The sequence below is a fragment of the Mytilus edulis genome, chromosome 7, assembly GCF_963676685.1.
Source record: "Mytilus edulis chromosome 7, xbMytEdul2.2, whole genome shotgun sequence".
In the NCBI taxonomy this organism is placed as follows: Eukaryota; Metazoa; Mollusca; class Bivalvia; order Mytilida; family Mytilidae; genus Mytilus; species Mytilus edulis.
Window position 1 is genome coordinate 4,067,721 of NC_092350.1, and position 19,153 is coordinate 4,086,873.

At 32.6% G+C, this 19,153-nt stretch overlaps 2 protein-coding genes across 2 annotated transcripts; both read left to right on the plus strand.

The window, feature by feature from the left end:
* The first annotated feature begins 3,123 nt into the window (after positions 1-3,123).
* On the plus strand, positions 3,124-4,642 carry LOC139529759 (uncharacterized). The gene has a single exon (XM_071325637.1). The coding sequence runs from the start codon at positions 3,283-3,285 to the stop codon at positions 4,297-4,299; it is 1,017 nt and encodes a 338-aa protein (XP_071181738.1). The 5' UTR covers positions 3,124-3,282; the 3' UTR covers positions 4,300-4,642.
* Positions 4,643-8,589: 3,947 nt separating this feature from the next.
* On the plus strand, positions 8,590-19,148 carry LOC139529760 (uncharacterized). Its single transcript, XM_071325638.1, has 7 exons — positions 8,590-9,162; positions 10,498-10,682; positions 11,527-11,593; positions 12,035-12,575; positions 13,868-14,038; positions 15,708-15,792; positions 17,070-19,148. The coding sequence occupies exons 1-7, from the start codon at positions 8,724-8,726 to the stop codon at positions 18,117-18,119; spliced, it is 2,538 nt and encodes an 845-aa protein (XP_071181739.1). The 5' UTR covers positions 8,590-8,723; the 3' UTR covers positions 18,120-19,148.
* The last annotated feature ends 5 nt before the right edge of the window (positions 19,149-19,153 follow it).

Here is a 19,153-nt window from a genome sequence, read left to right on the forward strand (position 1 = left end):
CTAAAAATGAAAAAGTCAAACAGACAAACAATAGTATTCATGACACAACATATAATATTATACATCTTATACCATTGGATCGAGAACTAATGGATCTTAATTTCAGAGATTAGTTATACCAAAATGCCTTACTTGACAAATATTTACTAGGATCAGGCACATCACCGTGTATTTAGTTTTTATTTATTTAAATCTCAACTGATTTTATATTCTTGGAAAAAGAAACAGGAGATACGAAAGGGATAACTCATAAATTGTAACAATATGGCAATGTCATTGAAAAAAAATCCAACAGTCTTCGGAAAAACATAGAAAATTCAAAACTGAACTAAACAAACCCCACTAAAAACTGAATGGGATCGCATGTGTTCCTTAATGATGAGCATATGCTGCACTTACATGTGTCGTGTTAATCCTATTATTGGCGTTACTAAATTTATCAAGTGATATATAAAACTACACGAAATAGCAGATGACCAATTGGTTATAATGTAATCCTAAGACATCAGCATTTTCATGAATGTATCGTTATTATTATTTGATTTCTAATTTATTATTATGTAAAACCGCCTCTTATATGAACTATTTCAAAATGTTAGTCTGAACGTTTTATTGATATTTCTGATGTGTCATTTATATCTGACAGTTTCAATGAAAAAAAATCCTCTACTACCTTTACTGTTAAATGTTAAATATATAGATATGTTTGAACAAATACTAGTGTCACTGAACTGTCCTTTCATCTGTCAATACATGGTTCAAATTGACATGTTTGTATCTATAGTAGTCTGTATGAAACACTTTGTATATAGTAATATCACTTTGCTATTGTAAAGATGGTACACTTTTAATTTTAATGCACTGATAAACATTAATGGTTGCTGTTATTTATATTTGTGTATGAGATTGTTTTCATATTAAAACATTTGAATGTTGTCTTTTTACAAATTCAAAACGACAAAAACATATTTTTCTCCTTTAAATACCTGAATAATAGTTTTAAGTGAAAAACACGTCCTCCGAAGGTAACAAATATGTTGTCAATCAAGAAATCAAGTATCTTGATAATATCAGTTTCAGAGAATTTTTTGTTTGAATCAGAGTGATCCTTTACAAAGTAGGATTTATCCCTCCAAGATACTTGTATCTACGTTGGCCATTCTTTTTAACGAAGCAAAACAATACCAACTCTTTTAATTTGTCTTTTAGTTTAGAATGTGGAATACTTGTGTAAAGAGTAGAAAAGTAAAACGTTTTAATACTGTTACAAGATGAAAGAGAGTTAGATTGTATTTACTCTAAAAGATCTTTGGAATTTTTAAGTATCCACATCTGATTCACGCCACCTCTTGAATAGGCAGTTTCACAATAACTTTGAAGCCCGTCTTTGATTGCTGATAAGAATAGATATTAATAATTTAGAAAGAGGTTTCGCGGAGCACTTGGAAGACCCAGCAATAAACCGTTGTTTGTAAGGACACTTATGTAGTTTTGGGTATCCAATACAGTGGTGGAAGATCCAGTTCTTCATCTTTGGTTGAAATTCTAAGGAACATAGAACAGACCTATGATTATCCAGGATTTCCTCTTTGGTATGTGTCGTGAGGGTATATGTTGCGTTTCCAAGTGAATTGTTAATACCTAGTTCGTTTATAAAGCAGTTAATGTAATGGGTTTTACACACAAAAACGGTGTTGTTTGGGGCTTTATCTGCGGAGACAACAACATATTTGTCATGGAGGTAGGATAAGTGTTTTGCAACATTTCGGTCTTTAAAGATTGACGTAGCATGGGCATTGATAGACCTATTCAGTTTCTAAATTCTGATTTGTATCAACGACCTCATTGCCTTAATCCATTCGGAAAGAGTGTCTACGTCTTCCTTCTCGCCCTTGTATGTACATTGAACGACAAATATATGTGACGTATAAAATTTTCTGACGTTAGACACGCAAAATCAATGAATGTGTTTGTAGATAGATGTTTTTGTGGTCTGTTAAATTGTTCCTTTTAAAATTGTTACACGATGATGACGGTTGTATCCATATTTTGACTATTTTATTGATAGTGTCTGTTTAGTTAATGCATCATTGTAAATATAACGGAATTTGATGAGACTGTCATCAAAGTCAGAGGGTTAGCGCTATAAAACCAGGTTTAATCTACCATTTTCTACATTTAAAAATGCCTGTACCAAGTCAGGAATATGACAGTTCTTGTCCATTCGCTTTTGATGTGTTTTGTTATTTGATTTTGCAATGACTGTGATTACGGACTTTCCGAATTGATTTTCCTCTAAGTTCAGTATTTTTATGATTTTACTTTTTAGCCCATTGCCTGGCATAATCGTCGACTGAATCCAACAAAATTATAAAGTTGTATTTCCAATTGAGGGATTTAGGCTCCCAATATTTGTGACCTTTCGATAACACATTTCGTAGAGAAGTGTTATTAACGGTATTAACGTGGCCAGCCGGATTATATGTGAAATGGGAACTAGCACAAGTGCAATCAGGAGGTTTAGACTTGAAGTCGTCAATATCGAGATCCTGCAAAACGTGTTTGTAATTGAAAATTTTAGTTTCAATAGGTTTAGTATAGGTATAAGAAATGAATGGTACAGACTGGTCTTTGAAATAAGGAGGTATTTACGATTGAACTAATTTATGATATTGCCTAAGTTGACGCCATCGAAACCTTTGTTGGCAAAGGAAAGATTAAGGAAAGATCTTTTCTTTTTTTGATCTTTTCCAATGCGGACTGCCTTGAAAAGTCTGTGACTTGCAATATCCAACAAATGGAAGTGTTTAACGACCTTGACTGGCTATACAGCCCTCGCACGGTCGGTTGCAATATCCGAAATTATAACTTCAAGTTTGTATTGGTTTGCATGAGGGTTTGTATCAGTGGATTCCAAAAATAAATTGAACAGAGAATAAAGTTTTGAAAGGGGTAATGAATAAAATTTCGTGCGAATGTGATGAATACCTAACGGCTTTTGTATAAATGGCAGCAATTCATTAATAGAGACAGCATGCAGAGAAGGTGATGTATAATGACGAGGTTATGTGCCCTTGAGTATGAAGGTGTGAAAATCTTGGGAGACTAAAAAGAGAGAAAAAATATATTTTCCAGTGTTTTATGTTGAGATTTTTTCTGATTCTTTATCAGAATAGACATTATGTGTGAAGCTGTTATAGTTTATTCGAATTTTTAGTGACCAAATAGTGACTTTTGTAAAGATTTTCGAAAGTGATTGAATCGGAGTTCACAACACACAAAATGGCTGACCAGGTAACGAAAGACAAACAACAACAACAACAATCAAACTTAGATAGTTATTTTAAAAATACACCAAAACATAGTGGTAAAAGGTTACAACCATCCAGTAGTCCTGACAATTTATCGCCATCTATGCAACAAGTTGAAAAGGTAGCAAGAACAGCCAACCTTGATTCATCTATCAGTGGCTCTATCGTTTCTGAACATGACAGTTCTGAACAGATAATATCATCAATTGAAAATGAAACTGTATTCAAGCTATCTGATGTTGTTTGTGCTACGCTAAAAAATCAAGAGTTTTTAGACTCCATCATTCCTCTCATCACTGAAAAAGTAATTGAAATGGTCAAACCTAAAATTGCACTGATCGTTGACGAATGTATTCAGCCTCATTTACTTACTATTAAACACAATAAAGAAGCACTTATTTTGAAAGATGTTGAACTTAACAATCAAAAAGATCAAATAAATTCTTTAAATCGCAAATTAGATAAGATCGAAGCCAGAGTCGAGGAACAGGAACAGTATTCTCGAAGAACCAGTTTACGATTCCATACTGTTCCTGCACCAACTGACGATAAAGGCGATATTATCAAGCCTATAGACACAGATTCCCTTATCCTTGGTATTTGCCATAAGCAATTGAAATTGAAGTTAGACACGAGAGATATTGGCAGATCCCATCCCATAGGTGAGATTAAAGACGGGAAAATTTCCATCATTGTACGGTTCCTGTCGTATCGTCAAAGGCAGTTGGTTTTCAGCAATAAACGCAAATTAAAAGGAAACACAAACAAAACTTTCATTGCTGAAAACCTTACAAAACACAGATACAATCTTCTGCACAGACTTAACACATTGCGTGAGAAAGGTCAAATAAATTCGTTTTGGACACATGACGGGTCCATATTGATTAAACAATCTGAGAATTCTCGTCCGAAAGTGGTAATTTCTAGGCAGGACATATATAAGCTTGGTGGGGAAGTCCTTGAAGGTGATGACCAGAAAGAGGATTAGACATTCCGTTACATCATAGTCTTATGACCGTTGACTGTCATTTGTATAAATAACACGATTCTTAAATTGTTTTATCAATTTGATTATATACACTAGTCTTGTATAGTTAATTATATTCGTTTTCTATGTATTGCTGTGCTGAATATTTCTTTTCTCGCTACACGTGTTAAGTATCACGTGTCTGTGTTTGTTTATTTATATTTCATTTATTTGCAATTTAAAACATGTGACATGAAATTATAACTCAACTCTTTACACTTGAGTGATTTAAATAACTTACATACACGTGAACTTGTTACGCTCCTGTAACTTTAATAATGATCGTTCTTCAAACGTTTTTATAGCTTACCTGTGTTGATTAAATGAAAAGATAGATTAATCTATTTACCTTATATTAACACTTCACAAATGATCTTCCGTTTTTAAAAAACTTCACATTTTGTTTTCTGATTTATTTGATTATTGTTTCCGCCCCCTCAAATGACATCGAAACTAAATTCATCTTAACTAAATTGATCTCTCTGATTTCATTACAATTGCATCGAACATTCTTATGATGTTCCAATTTTGCCTTTTGTACATACATTTTTGTTGTCCCTTATTTTTTATTTTCCTGAATTTCATGAATGATCATTCGATTTATATGTGTTTATATCTTGCATCATGTTTTACAAAGCAGTCCGATTTTCTAATTGTCATTTACATGTATTGTCTTGTATTTGACAATGTGTAATGACATCGTAGCATATAGAATGACAATAGGACTGTTTTATCACAAGATAAGTCTGGGTTGTTTGAGAAAAACATTTGTATCTTTCTCAGTGTATGAATTACTTGCCGTTTTATTTACGAATATTTCAAGACTCAAACTATCATGTATTTTTAATTTATACAGATCTTCTGCTTATATGATGTCATTGTACATACTGTTATTATGGTTGTTGCAAATATGTGGTGACATCGAACCGAACCCGGGTCCTGAGCGCACACCAGAAATATCTGAGAAAACATTGTCAATTTTCCATGGTAATATAAGAAGCCTTAGAAATAAACTGAATTATATTGTCGATATTATTGAAGATTACGATGTCGTATTCTTGACAGAAACCCATTTAGACTCAAATATTACAGATTCTGATTTATATATATCCGGTTTTGAAATACCAGTTCGAAAAGATAGAAATTCTCATGGGGGTGGAATTATTATGTATTAGGAAGTTACGTTCGCATAACTCGTCGACATGATTTGGAGAATTGCCAACTTGAGAGTATGTGGTTTGAGTTAAAAACTAAATTGCGATCAATATTGATAAACATCAATTATAGGTCGGAACGGCAATCTTCAGTTTATTTCTGGCAGTATTTTGATCAAATGTTGAAAAATGCCCTGGATGAAAATAATAACATAATTTGCTTAGGTGACCTGAATAAAAACTTTATGTCAGATCTACCGTCAAATATAAGAGATATTTTTTTCATCAATGGCCTTGTTAACATAATTGACAAAGCTACTCATTTTGACACACGAACAGGTAGCACGTCTTTACTTGATCCTATTTTAGTCACTGATTCGATACCGGTTTTAGATAAAGACACAATACCTTTTGATAGAGGTATTAGTGATCATGATGGAACATACGTCACAATTAATTGTGGTTTTAGTAAAAGACGAACTTATAATAGATCGATATGGGATTACAAAAAAGGTGATTATGACCTTATGAAACAAAAAGTAGTTGAAACAAATTGTGAATTTTTAATTTCTGATGCAAGTGATGTTCATGTTGCTGCGACTAATTTCACGAACTCATTTCTTAATATAGCCTCCGAGTGAATACCTACAAGGGAAGTAACTATAAGATGTGACGATAAAGTTTGGTATGATTCAAATTTGCGGCGTGAAACGAGAAAACGCGACAGGCTTCGTAATATTTTTATTCGCTCAAATAGTACATCCGCAGAAAAGAAATTTAAACAACAAAGAAACAAAGTAAATAACTTGAAAAAGCAAGCTAAAAAATATTTTTTTACCAGTATTAATGAAAATTTAGATGAACTAAAAGTTACCAACTGTAAACAATACTGGAAAACGGTTAACATGTTAATTAAAAGTGATACACCGTCTCATGATTTACCACCCATGACGGACCCTGATCACAACTTTAAACTTGCGTATGAGGGAACCGAAAAGTCCGACATTTTAAATAAATATTTTTGTTCAATTTCTAATTTAGATGGCGCTAGTAAAGATTTGCCGGAATTTGACGACCGATGTCTTGAATTTATTTCACAAATTGTAGTTAGTGAACAAGATGTACTTGATATTCTTTCAACGCTCGATGTTAATAAAGTTGTTGGGCCAGATATCGTTAGCAACAGAATGTTACTTGCCGTTAAAAATGAAATTTCCAAACCATTATGTCTACATTTTAACAAATCTTTAAATGATAAAATATTTCCAGACCAATGGAAGATTGCACATGTTATTCCCTTATTCAAAAGTGGTGACAAGTCATTACCGTCTAACTACAAGCCAGTCTCCTTATTGTCATGTGTGAGTAAAGTCTTAGAAAAGATTGTTTTCAAAAATATTTTTAACCATTTACATGGAAATAAATTATTATACAAGTATCAATCCGGATTTATTCCAGGATACTCAACTTCGCATCAGTTGATAGAATTGTATAACAAAATTTTGAGTGCACTAAATGAAAAGCTTTTAACAAGCATTACATTTGCTGATATAAGCAAAGCATTTGATACTGTTTGGATTAAGGCTTTATTGCATAAACTTGAAAAATATGGTATAAAAGGAGACTTGCTATGTTGGTTGACAAGTTACTTGTCTAGACGATCTCAGAGAGTTGTCATAAAAGATTCGTTATCAAACATTGGAAAACTTAACGCTGGTGTGCCTCAGGGGTCAGTATTAGGACCCTTGTTGTTTTTAATATACATAAATGATATAGCTGATGGTATGTCTGGATTCGGAAGGCTTTTTGCAGATGATACTTCAATAGGTCATACTGCACCTGATGAATCCACTTTGAAAAATTCAATCAGTAGAGATCTTGATTATTTAAGTAAGTGGTCAGAAAAATGGCTAGTGAAGTTTAACCCTAATAAAACTGATATTATGATATTTTGTTTGAAAAATATATACAGTGATATTACTTTTGATTTTGGAGGTGCTACATTGAAACCAGTTAGTGCGCACAAACACCTAGGTGTCATATTTAGTAATGATTGTAAATGGAATAAGCATGTTGATAAACTGATTGAGAAAACTACGAAGCAGCTTAATGTTTTACGCAAACTAAAATATCGATTAAAAAGGGATTATTTGGAAAAAATTTATACGGTTTTTATTCGTCCGATACTTGAGTATTCATCAGAAGTTTGGGATAATTGTGGGAACACAAGTTCTGATCGGATAGAAAATATTCAAATCGAGGCTGCTCGCATAGTTACTGGATTACCAAGTTATGCTAGCCGAAACGCTATTTACAGGGAGACGGGATGGGAAAAATTAAGCGTAAGGCGGGAGGTAAAAAAGTTAGCCATGTTTTATAAAATTATTAACAATCAGGCTCCAGATTATTTACATGACTTGGTTCCAGAATTAGTGTCTGATATTAGTAATTACAATTTACGAAACAGACACAATATCACTATTCCAGTGAATCGTTTGTCGGTTTATCAACATTCTTATTTCCCAGCATCCATAACATTGTGGAACACTTTAGATATTATTATGAGACAGAGTCCTACATTTTCATCATTTAAAAGCAAATTGCACATGTTATACTATAAGAATAAAAAACCTCCGAGGCATTTTTGCTCTGGAGACCGCTTACTATCTGTATTACATGCAAGGTTGCGAAACCATTGTAGCACTCTTCAATCTGATTTGTTTAATGCAAACTTAGTACAAGATGCCAATTGTTTATGTGGCTTCATCAATGAAGATGCTAAACATTATTTATTATATTGTAACAATTTTTCATCACAAAGGCTTTTAATGATAAATGAAATCAATGTTTTTGCTGTCAATATTACAATTGAGTTATTGCTCTCTGGTGATGAGTCTTTGAGTTCTGAAGAAAATGATATTGTTTTTCTATCTGTACAAAAGTATATAAAAAGTACCAAGCGTTTTTCTCACATTTGACAACCTTATTCTGTAACAGATCTTACTAGAACATGATCAATGTATGTATGCTCTTTTGGGTACGATAATCGAATGATCTTTATGATTGACTTTTGTATTCTGAAAAGTTTCAATGGATTTAAGGTAGATCCCGACACTAAGGGAAGTAACCCAATTACGACTGGTTCCCAATATTTACGCGCGAATATGACGCTTAGAAATCGGAGACCTGGGAACAGTTATAGTGTCGTCTGGTAACGAGTAAACAACCGCGATGGCTCGTTTCCGGAAGAACGGGAAGTTTAACAGAAAAATAAACTTCGTACGGTCATCAAAGATGAAATACATGAACAAGATATGTACCGACGACCATCCATATGGGAAATTTACTGACAGTTTACAAGATGATCATGAAATTATAAGTAATTGTGAACTTGACGTAGGAGCATCTGTAACTGTATCAAACGATCCATCGCACGACGACAGTTGGAAAGAAGGAAGAAGAGTAGTTGAATTGCTTCACCTTGCTGAAAACCTCTATTGTAAGATGTGCAACTGTCCTCTCCAATTACTGGATACTGTAGGGGAGCGGAAATACGGCCTCGGAAGCGTTTTGTACATTCCTTGCAGTAGTTGCAAGGCATGCAACAGTGTTGAGACAGGAAAAAGGAATGGAAAAGGAGCATTTATCGTAAATTCAAAAGCTGCAATTGGTAAGATTCATTTTATTTCAACACTAAAAATTCAATGAGAAGGTAAAAGCTCATGTCTGATTATAAATGAGTTTGTCCAATGCCTTCTCTACTCTTTCTTAATCCCTTATATTGGCCTGGGGAAATGGGGTAGGGGGGTATTTTGAAAGTGCTGCGTGCAGGGGAAGTGCTGTCCAAATTTTTTAAAGTATGATTCATTCTGGTAACTATACCCATCTTGTATGTGTTCAGAATAGAATATTTTTATTTCCCAAATTACGGCCACAGGGCCCATACATTGCATAAAGAGTATAAGATCAGATTCAATTGATTTACAAATTACATAATTGGTAACAACTGAATATTTCTCCTTTGTCATAAAAAGAATCTGCATCAAGTTCATTTAAATCTTTTCACTAAACATGCTAAAAGCACTATGCTACTGAATGACTAGTCCAAATAACTATGACATCTTGAAAGGCTATAATAATTTTTTATTTGACGCCTTACTTCAATGTACGGTGTCAAAGAAAAAAATTATAAGAGTTTTTCAAGATGTCATAAATATTTGGACTACTGAACGACATATCTGTAGTGTTACTAGCCATGAATCCATTTTTCTAGATTAAACCAAAGCTTCTGTTCTAGGTCCAAGACCAATGTGGGTCCATACGCTGATTCTTGATTGACCTACATGTACGACCCATTTTCTCTACTTCTTGTTCGCTTTAGTAGGTCCATTCACACTAATTTTTCTTAGCATACATGTACATTGTATTACAATGTATATGATATCTAAGTTATTATTTGATGGAAGTTTCGCCAACTGTTGTGTTAAATGTTTTGCTGTATATTTTCTTTCATTTCATTTATATTTAAGTTATATAATTAATCTTATGCAATTTTAAGATATTGTCTTAATTTTTAAATTATCTTATAAGTTTGTGTGCTTTGTAAGAAATTGCCCCTTCAGTAATGTATTAGAGTCTTTTTTCATAATTCATTAGAGTAAAAAAATCCCAATAGTATGCAATATATGGTCTTCAACAATGAGTGAAACATATTCTGTATAGTAAGCTAATTTGAAACACTTTTTTCAACTCGTTTTTGCATTTCTTGAATCATGTTGTTTTCCAGCCTGAAACAAAATTACATCTGTATATATGTACTTATGTGCCAAGGCTCCGTGTTGAAGGCCGTAATTTAACCTATAATGGTTGACTTTTTAAATTGTTACTTGGATGGAGAGTTGTCTCATTGGCACTCACACCACATCTTCCTATATCTATTAGCACTGAAAATGTAAATATATAAAACAACATTACAATTCTGTATCATACTATGCTACCTTTTCAGGGATGATACATGCAGGAATAGGGTCTACACATGTGAACAACTTTCTTTCTGGTTTAAATGTCCCTTCAGTCAATCCATCAACAATCAAGAAGAAAGAAAATGAAGTTGGAAAGAAAATACATGAAGCTGCCATTGAATCATGTAAAACAGTTCAACAGCAAGAAAAAAATTTAAGTAATGGAAAGGTAAGATTTTTTGGTTCATATACAGTGACTAGTAAGGTGCATAAAACAAGACTTTTCTTAAACTTTGTATAAATTGGCCTTTTTAACTTTTTTTGGATTCGAGCATCACTGATGAGCCTTTTGTAGACGAAACGCGCATCTGGCATATATATATAATTTAGTCCTGCTATCTATGATGGGTTTATTTACCTATTTCTTAACCCATTTCACTTGGATTTAATATCAAGTCTTGATTAATCTAGTTTTTTTTTAATATTATGAATTTAAATATAGGAAGATAAGGTATAAGTGCCAATGAGACCACTGTCAATCCAAATAAACATGTGAAAGCTCTATCACAAGAAAACAACCAATTACTGAAAAATGTAAGGGCATACACTACATAGATATAGGAAGAAGTGGTGTAAGTCCCAATGAGACAACTCTACACAGGGGCGGATGCAGGAATTTTCGAAAGGGGGGGTGCTAACCCACGGCAAAGGGGGGTGCAGGGGGGGTGCAAGACATATGTCCCGATACAAATGTATTGATTGGCAAAAATAAAGGGGGGGTGCGCACCCCCGGAACCCCCCCTGGATCCGCCACTGCTACATGTATTTATATTTTGGAATTTGGGGCCTATTGTTTAATTGTTGGACATTGAGTTCCAAAGGGTCCAAAATTATACTTTATATTTGTTTTTTTTAATCAAATATCTAATTCTTGGGGTTAAGTGATATGCCAAATTAAGCTGTGTATTTAGATTTTTAAAATTGGTCCTCATTACTTTAACTTAGTATGCAGTTTTTTGAAAAAAACAAATATAAATAATTTATTTATTTATTTATTCTGTCCGTTTATTTAGATTGAAGTCAGTTTCGATGGCGGATGGCAAAAGCGGGGTAGTGGCTGGCACTATGACAGCAATACAGGTATACAAATTATCATACTCTTATAATGTGGACAACTGTTTTAGCTCTACTATTTTATTCCAATTCAAGATATCTTATTTCTTCAAACAAGAGAAAACGTGCAATGATATGCTTTGTAGTATTGTTTAATTGCTGCATCATTACTATTTTATGCTAGTTGTATGGGCCGTTGCCAATTATTGTCATTGAGTTTGTGCCAATAGAATATTTATATTTGTATATTTGTATTTGTATATCTGTTATTTTAGGATTGCAATTATGGAGGAGATTTTTACATACAATAAAATTTAGAATGGAAATGGGGAATGTGTCAAAGAGACAACAACCCGACCAAAGAAAAAAACAACAGCAGAAGGTCAATAATCAGTTATGTTAGCATTTAATGTTCATGCCATTCAGTATTTACAGCATAGTTTTAATCAGAAATTATAATATTTATAGGTCATGCTAGTATGATTGGGTCAATCACTGGAAAAGTCATGGACTTCAGTCTTAGGAGCCGCATCTGCAAAGTATGTGAATACCATCAGCAAAGAAAAGAAATTGTTCCTGCACATGACTGTAGCAAAAATTGGTATGGATCGAGCAAAGGTATGGAACCAGACATGGCAGTTGAAATGACCCACAACCTTAAAGATTCAGGATGCCAAATACAAGTGTTACATGCTGACAATGATTCTACAACTACTTCTAGACTGAAAGTAGATTTTGATGACCTAGAAAAAAAGGATGACCAAAATCATGTTAAAAAAGGATTTTCAAAGAAGTTATATGAACTGTCAAAGAAATTTAAAGAGTTGAAACACCCTGATGTCATCCCGTATATAGTGAGATGCTTTATGTATGCTGTCAAAGAAAACACTGGATCTGTGGAAAACATTCAGCTAGCGTTGAAGAGAATGGTTTTACACATATTTGGAGACCACACCTTGTGTGAAAATGCAGAATGGTGCACATATGCAAAAGATCCATTCAATTTTAAGTAAGATATTTTTAAATGCATTACAATGAAAGGACTGATATGGATAATTATAATAATTAAAATGCGGGTTTACCTAATAAAAACACTAGAGGATCTGGTATGATTGACAATAAGACAAATCTCTATCCAGGACCTAAAACAGTTAATATAACTATAAGCAATTATACATGTAGATCACAACATAGCCTTCAATGTGGACCCTTGACTCAAACCACAAAGTTATCCATAAATGGCCCCAAAATAAAAAAAACAGCCAGATTCATGTACAAAATTAGCAATGAAAAACAAATAAGTATATTATATATGTATATGTCATGAGGCAATATCCACTGTTGTCATTCATGAAAATTGTGCATAATGAAAACTGCACTTGATTTTGACCAAATACTTGGTTCAGGCATAGCTTTTGCTTGTGATACTGGTTAAGTGAGTTGATACATACATCTTTAAATTCTAATTTGGTTTAAATTTTGATATTAGGTTCAGATGAATAAATTACAGATCATTTTCAAAGGAGTATGTTCGATAAGGTCCTAAAATGGCCCCCTTTTTTAGCGTAAATTTCAAATTGGAATTTATTGACTAATATCACAATAAATTATAGCTAATACATTGACTAGATAGGATATAAGCCATTTTGTTGAAAATTTTACGTTTCTGCGTTTCATTATGACGTCACAAGTTGTACTCATATTGATTTTTCACGAAAAAATCCATGAAAATGGGTAAATTTCCAAAGATTATTTGACAGGAAACATAGAGCGCATACGTCGACAACAAAGATTTTTTAAAATAATGTTTGTGAAGACATTTAACATGTCTTATTTGAATATAAAGCTTGTCGACGCATGCGCTCTATGTTTCCTGGTCCTTTATTTGGTTGAAATCCAGCTGATTTTGTCAAATTTTACCAAAATCCCTTATCTTGACCTTTTGGGGATGTAAAAATCAACGTGTTAGAATTAAACTTTGACAAAAACAGCTCTGTTTAACATTCTCACATGTCTTTAAGGCAACTTAAAACAATTATTGTCTTGTAACCATGAACTTTATAATTGGGGCCAAATATGGCACTTACCGAACTTGCTCCTTTAGTTATGTATACATGTATGACCTTTTTGATTATGCCCTTGATAATAACTACCGAGTGTTATTATTTTAAGGACCAGTCATTATGAAAATCAGCAAGGACAAGTATCATATATGTAAAATTGGCACAAATTGTTGAAAAAAAATACATGTTTGAACAATCATCCTTTTCATGTGGATACTAACTTTCTTTTTATTACTAGGTATAGCAGTTTGCCAAATGGTGAATGTTTGTCAAATGATGCCCTGAAACAGGAGTTAAGTGAAGTGGTGGGGAAATATGAAAGGAGGGCAAACACATTGCAGAATATGGGATCTACCCAGGCCAATGAAAATTTTAACCACATAGTTGCAAGCAAAGCTCCAAAATCAAGGTACGTTATTAGTCCAGTCATTCTAGCATACATTTGACCCTAACCCGAAAGTAATTGCAAGAGAAGATTTTTAAGTTTTAATCTTTAGCATTATACCCCAAATATACACAGAAAAAAGTCCCATAAAATCTAACTTGAGTAAGACTGAAAAAATCACCATTTAAAACTCCTATGGAGATTTGCATTGAAAAGGGAGATAACTCTTGCAAAAAAAGGCAGAAATATCAATAAAAAATGATAACTTTACCGCTTCTATTCATTAGAATGTATTGATTCTTAATTTTTAGCAGTCTTTAGAGTATAACAAACAACTCTAAAGGTGTTTTCATATCTTTAATCAAGCTATAATCTAGATTTTGTAATTCATTAGTTGAGCATTTATTGAATTTTTCAACATGTCAAGGTAAAGAATCTCAAATTTAATCAAAATAATTAAGCATGTATTCTTCTTTTTGTTGTTTAAAGTTTCTTTAGGTAAGTAATTTGCTGAAAAATTTAATATTCAGATATAAACAATACCAAATTTTTAACATTATTTTTTTAAAATGGTCACAAAGCTTCAAATATGCAATTTCTTGAATAAAAAATGCACAAAATATGAAACTACTCATAACACTTCAGTAATGTACATTTCATGAGCAGAAGATTATATAATTTAGTCAAATACAAACTTAAAAGCCCCTCAAAGAACCATACTTAACATAAATTTCAAGAAAAACAACTAAAAACTGACCAAAAAAGACTAATTTTTGCAAGAGTTATCACCCCTTCCAATGTTAATTTCCATAAGAAATTAAAAATGCTAGATTTTACGTGACTTTTTTATGGGTATTTAAAGGGCATATTGCTATAGATTAGAACAAAAACATTTTTTTTTAAATTATGCTTTTTAGCTCACCTGGCCCAGAGGTCTAAGTTAGCTTTTCTCATCACTTGTTGTCCTTCATTGTTAACTTTTAACAAAAATCTTCTCCTCTGAAACTACTGGGCCAAATTTAATTAAACTTGGCCACAATCATCATTCGGGTAGCTAGTATAAAAAAAATGTGTCTGGTGTCAAGGCCAACCAACTAAGATGGCCGCCATGGCAAAAAATAGAACATAGGGGTAAAATGTAGATTTTGGCTTATGACCATAAATTTGACATTGGGTAAAATCAATATCAAATTTTCTGATAATGAATGTTCATAGATATAGGAAGATGTGGTGTGAGTGCAAATGAGACAACTCACTATCTAAACAACGATTTATTAAAGTTAACCATTATAGGTCAATGTACAGCCTTCAACACTGAGCCTTGTCTCACATTGAACACCAAGCTATAAAGGGCTCCAAAATTACTGGTGTAAAACCATTCAAACAGGAAAACCAACAGTCTAATCATGTATTTTATATGTACATTTATAGATTGCTTTTTTAAAGAGACTTGTGGCTTTGTGAAGCACATAATATTTATAGAATAACTAATTGAAGAATTCAAATAGAGAAAAATATTCAACGAGTGCCCGAAAACAACAGATTAATTCATGAATGCGTGTAGAAATGTTAAATTATTGTTTTTTATTTAACTGGGAAATCAATGTAATTCATTGCAACCAATGTAATTATTACCTTTTGTAAATACGTGACTTGTAAAATATATGTAGCTAACATTTATATCTATTTATAGGTCTTATGGTGGATCCTCATCTTTGAGCAACAGGTTATCTGCTTCAGTTTTACAAAAGAATGAGGGCTATACATGGTTGTCAAAGGTAAATTTTAAATTAGAACCATTTTTGTTTATAAAAACTTTTCAAAATCTTTATAACTCAAAAGGTAGTAGACCTAAAACACCCACACAGGCATTATGTTTCAAGTTTTCTAACTGTTTCATGTCAGATGTAGTTGACCTTACATTCATGTTTAATGTGACTGTTAATTTTACGACAAGTTTTCCTGATTAGGCCAGTTTTTCAGAACATTGAATACCACATTAAACTATTCACTGATTTAGTTTATCAGTCACTTTATTATTCTATTGCCAACACACTTTTGAACACACTAGGATCAACATCCTTCAGTAAGTGTTGACCAAACTTGGTACAGTATACATACTAAGTAACCTTATAAATTCAAGATCAAAGGTGAAGATCATAGAGTCTAATATTTACACAGCCATGCTTTGCATTGCCCTTATTACACTATCTTTTATATGAAATAATTATACCCCCGCTTTAAAAAAGGGGGGGTATACTGTTTTACCTCTGTCTGTCCATCCGTCCGTCCGTCCGTCAGTCAGTCCGTCCCATGAAACTTTCGTCACATTTTTCTCAGGAACTACACATCCACCCTTTCTGTAATTTGGTATCAACATTTATATATGTCAGCCATACCGTGTGATGCGTTTTCAGATTCATCACTTGACAACTTCCTGTTTACCGAACACTTGTCTGATTTTACACATGATAGCCAAGTTGAAAATTTTCGTCACATTTTTCTCAGGAACTACAATACCAGGATTTCTGAAATTTGGTTTCAGGATTTATATAAGTCAGCTATACCGTGTGATGCGTTTTCAGATTCATCACTCGACAACTTCCTGTTTACCGAACACTTGTATGATTTTACACATGATAACCAAGTTGAAAATTTTGTCACATTTTTCTCAGGAACTACAATACAAGGATTTCTGAAATTTGGTTTCAGGATTTTTATAAGTCAGCTTTACCGTGTGATGCGTTTTCAGATTCATCACTCGACAACTTCCTGTTTATCAAACACTTGCATATTTTTACACTATTAATATTATCCACTTGCGGCGGGGGTATCATCAGTGAGCAGTAGCTCGCAGTTTCACTTGTTTTGTCAACTGTAAACAAACTTGGCATGTCCATAGTTTATAGATAGTATGGATCCACATTATTTCTATCTGTCATATTGTATGTATCATAGGTGTATTTTGAGGTAAAAGTTTTTCAAGGTAATTTATTTTGAAAAATATCAAATTATGTTATCTCACCTGGTGACACATATATTAATTATACTTCAGGTCAATGAAGCATCACTTTTGTCTCCAGGGCAACATACTTTAAAACTAGCGAAGCAAATGGACAGAAGATTAAACAGACATAGAATTAACCAAAAAACCACTCATTTCAAAAGAAGAAGGATTCAACTTCGAAAGTTGAAAAAAAAGTCAGAATTCAGATCACAGATTAAAGAAGGAACCACCTATGAAAATGAAACAGAAGTGAATGATGCAATATCTGATATTCAGCAAATACCTTCTCGTCTTACTATAAATGATTCTGAAGAATTCATAATCTTTGATTTAGAAACAACAGGTTTATCTCGTAATAGTGACATCACACAGATTGCTGCATCAAGTGGGTCAAATATATTTCAAAGATATATAATGCCAAGATGTGAAATCACACACGAAGCAAGTAAAATCACAGGTCTTACATTTTCACACTCTACAAATAAAATGTACCTAAATGGAACCATAGTTCAGACTTGTGCTATTGAACAAGCACTGTTAGATTTTATTGATTTCTTAAAATTACAAAACAAACCTGTTCTTGTAGGACACAATATAACCAATTTTGATATGATGGTTTTGGAAAACAGATTAAGAGAATTTAGTTTGTTTGCTACATTTTCTGCTCATGTGAAAGGATTCATAGACACATTGAAACTTTCCAAGCGAGTGTTTCCAAAAGATAAGGTTGGCAATTACAAGCAGCAGACACTTGTAAAGGAAGTATTAGGAACAGAATATCATGCCCATAATGCTAAAGAGGATGTTCTATCTTTGAAGGAACTTTTTTACCAGAAACTACGTGAAAATTGTACTGATGATGATTTGCACCATGTTAACTTTTATCATTCTAGACTATCTTTGAAGCCTCTAGTCGATAAAAAAGTCATCAATACTTCAATATCTTTCAAATTAGCTAGAAGTGGAATAACTTTATCTCACTTGAAAATTGCAAAGACAAGAGACATTAATGGAATTAAAGTTATTTTGACAGAAAACAGAGTAAACAGTAAATATGTTGGTTCTATAATTCAACATTTAACAGAGTCAGAGGAATAATAAGTGAACTTTGATTGATAAAACCGAAATCAAAAGAATGTTGAATTTTTTATGTTTGTTGGTACACTACAGAAACTGCCTTTAATTACTTTCTTTCCTATTTCTTACAAATGTATATTAAAGAATTTCCACCTTAGCAAACATGATTAACCAAGCTAAACTCATAACATGTTTCCATTGATCCTTACTATGCTGTAGTATTTGTGTGTGTGGATGATTCAATTTTTTAATTCTATGTTTGCATGTTTGAATGGAAAAGAAATATGATAATTTGTATGTTGTTATGGAAGTATGCTATTTTGTCATAAATGTGTATAGTTGACTATATCATCATGTGGTGGACAGTGTCCCAGTTTTTGTTGAAATAATTAACAGTCTATTTTAGGGGCTGTTTGGGTAATTAATTTACATTTACAGTTATCCCCTTTTTCAGTTTTACCATGATATAATTCAAAATGCCCAGCATAATTAACAAAAATATCTACTTTAAAGACCTTTATCAATTTTGGTTAAATCAACACATTTTAAAATATAAGAAGTGTCAGGGTATATGCTACCTTAATTTATTGAGAGTTTTTTTCGCAGTATGTTGAACTAATGCATTCTTGTTCATTGAAGCACTATGTTTATGTATAAAATGAATTTATTGTTATTCTAGAAATCTGATTTGACTGCTATATATATATATATATATATATATATATATTATTAAGCACTATATTTAATAAAATTATATCTTTTTCAAATGACATATATTTTAGGAAAGTTGAGCAACATTTATGTAACTCTGACAAAAATCATTTTGGCGTATTTAACTTTTGGTGAAAAAATTAATTGTACATGTGAAACATGATTTGCAGAACAGGATGCAACCCTCTGGCACACTGTGAAAAGTTGTAAGGTTGTAAGTCACTGGCGTAGATGGAATAAACTCGTAAACTTGACCTGCTGCAAATCAAATCTTGCTTTTTGTATATCTAGACTATTTTTATAAATTCATATGTCATTTGATTGGGTATATCATAAATATTCTT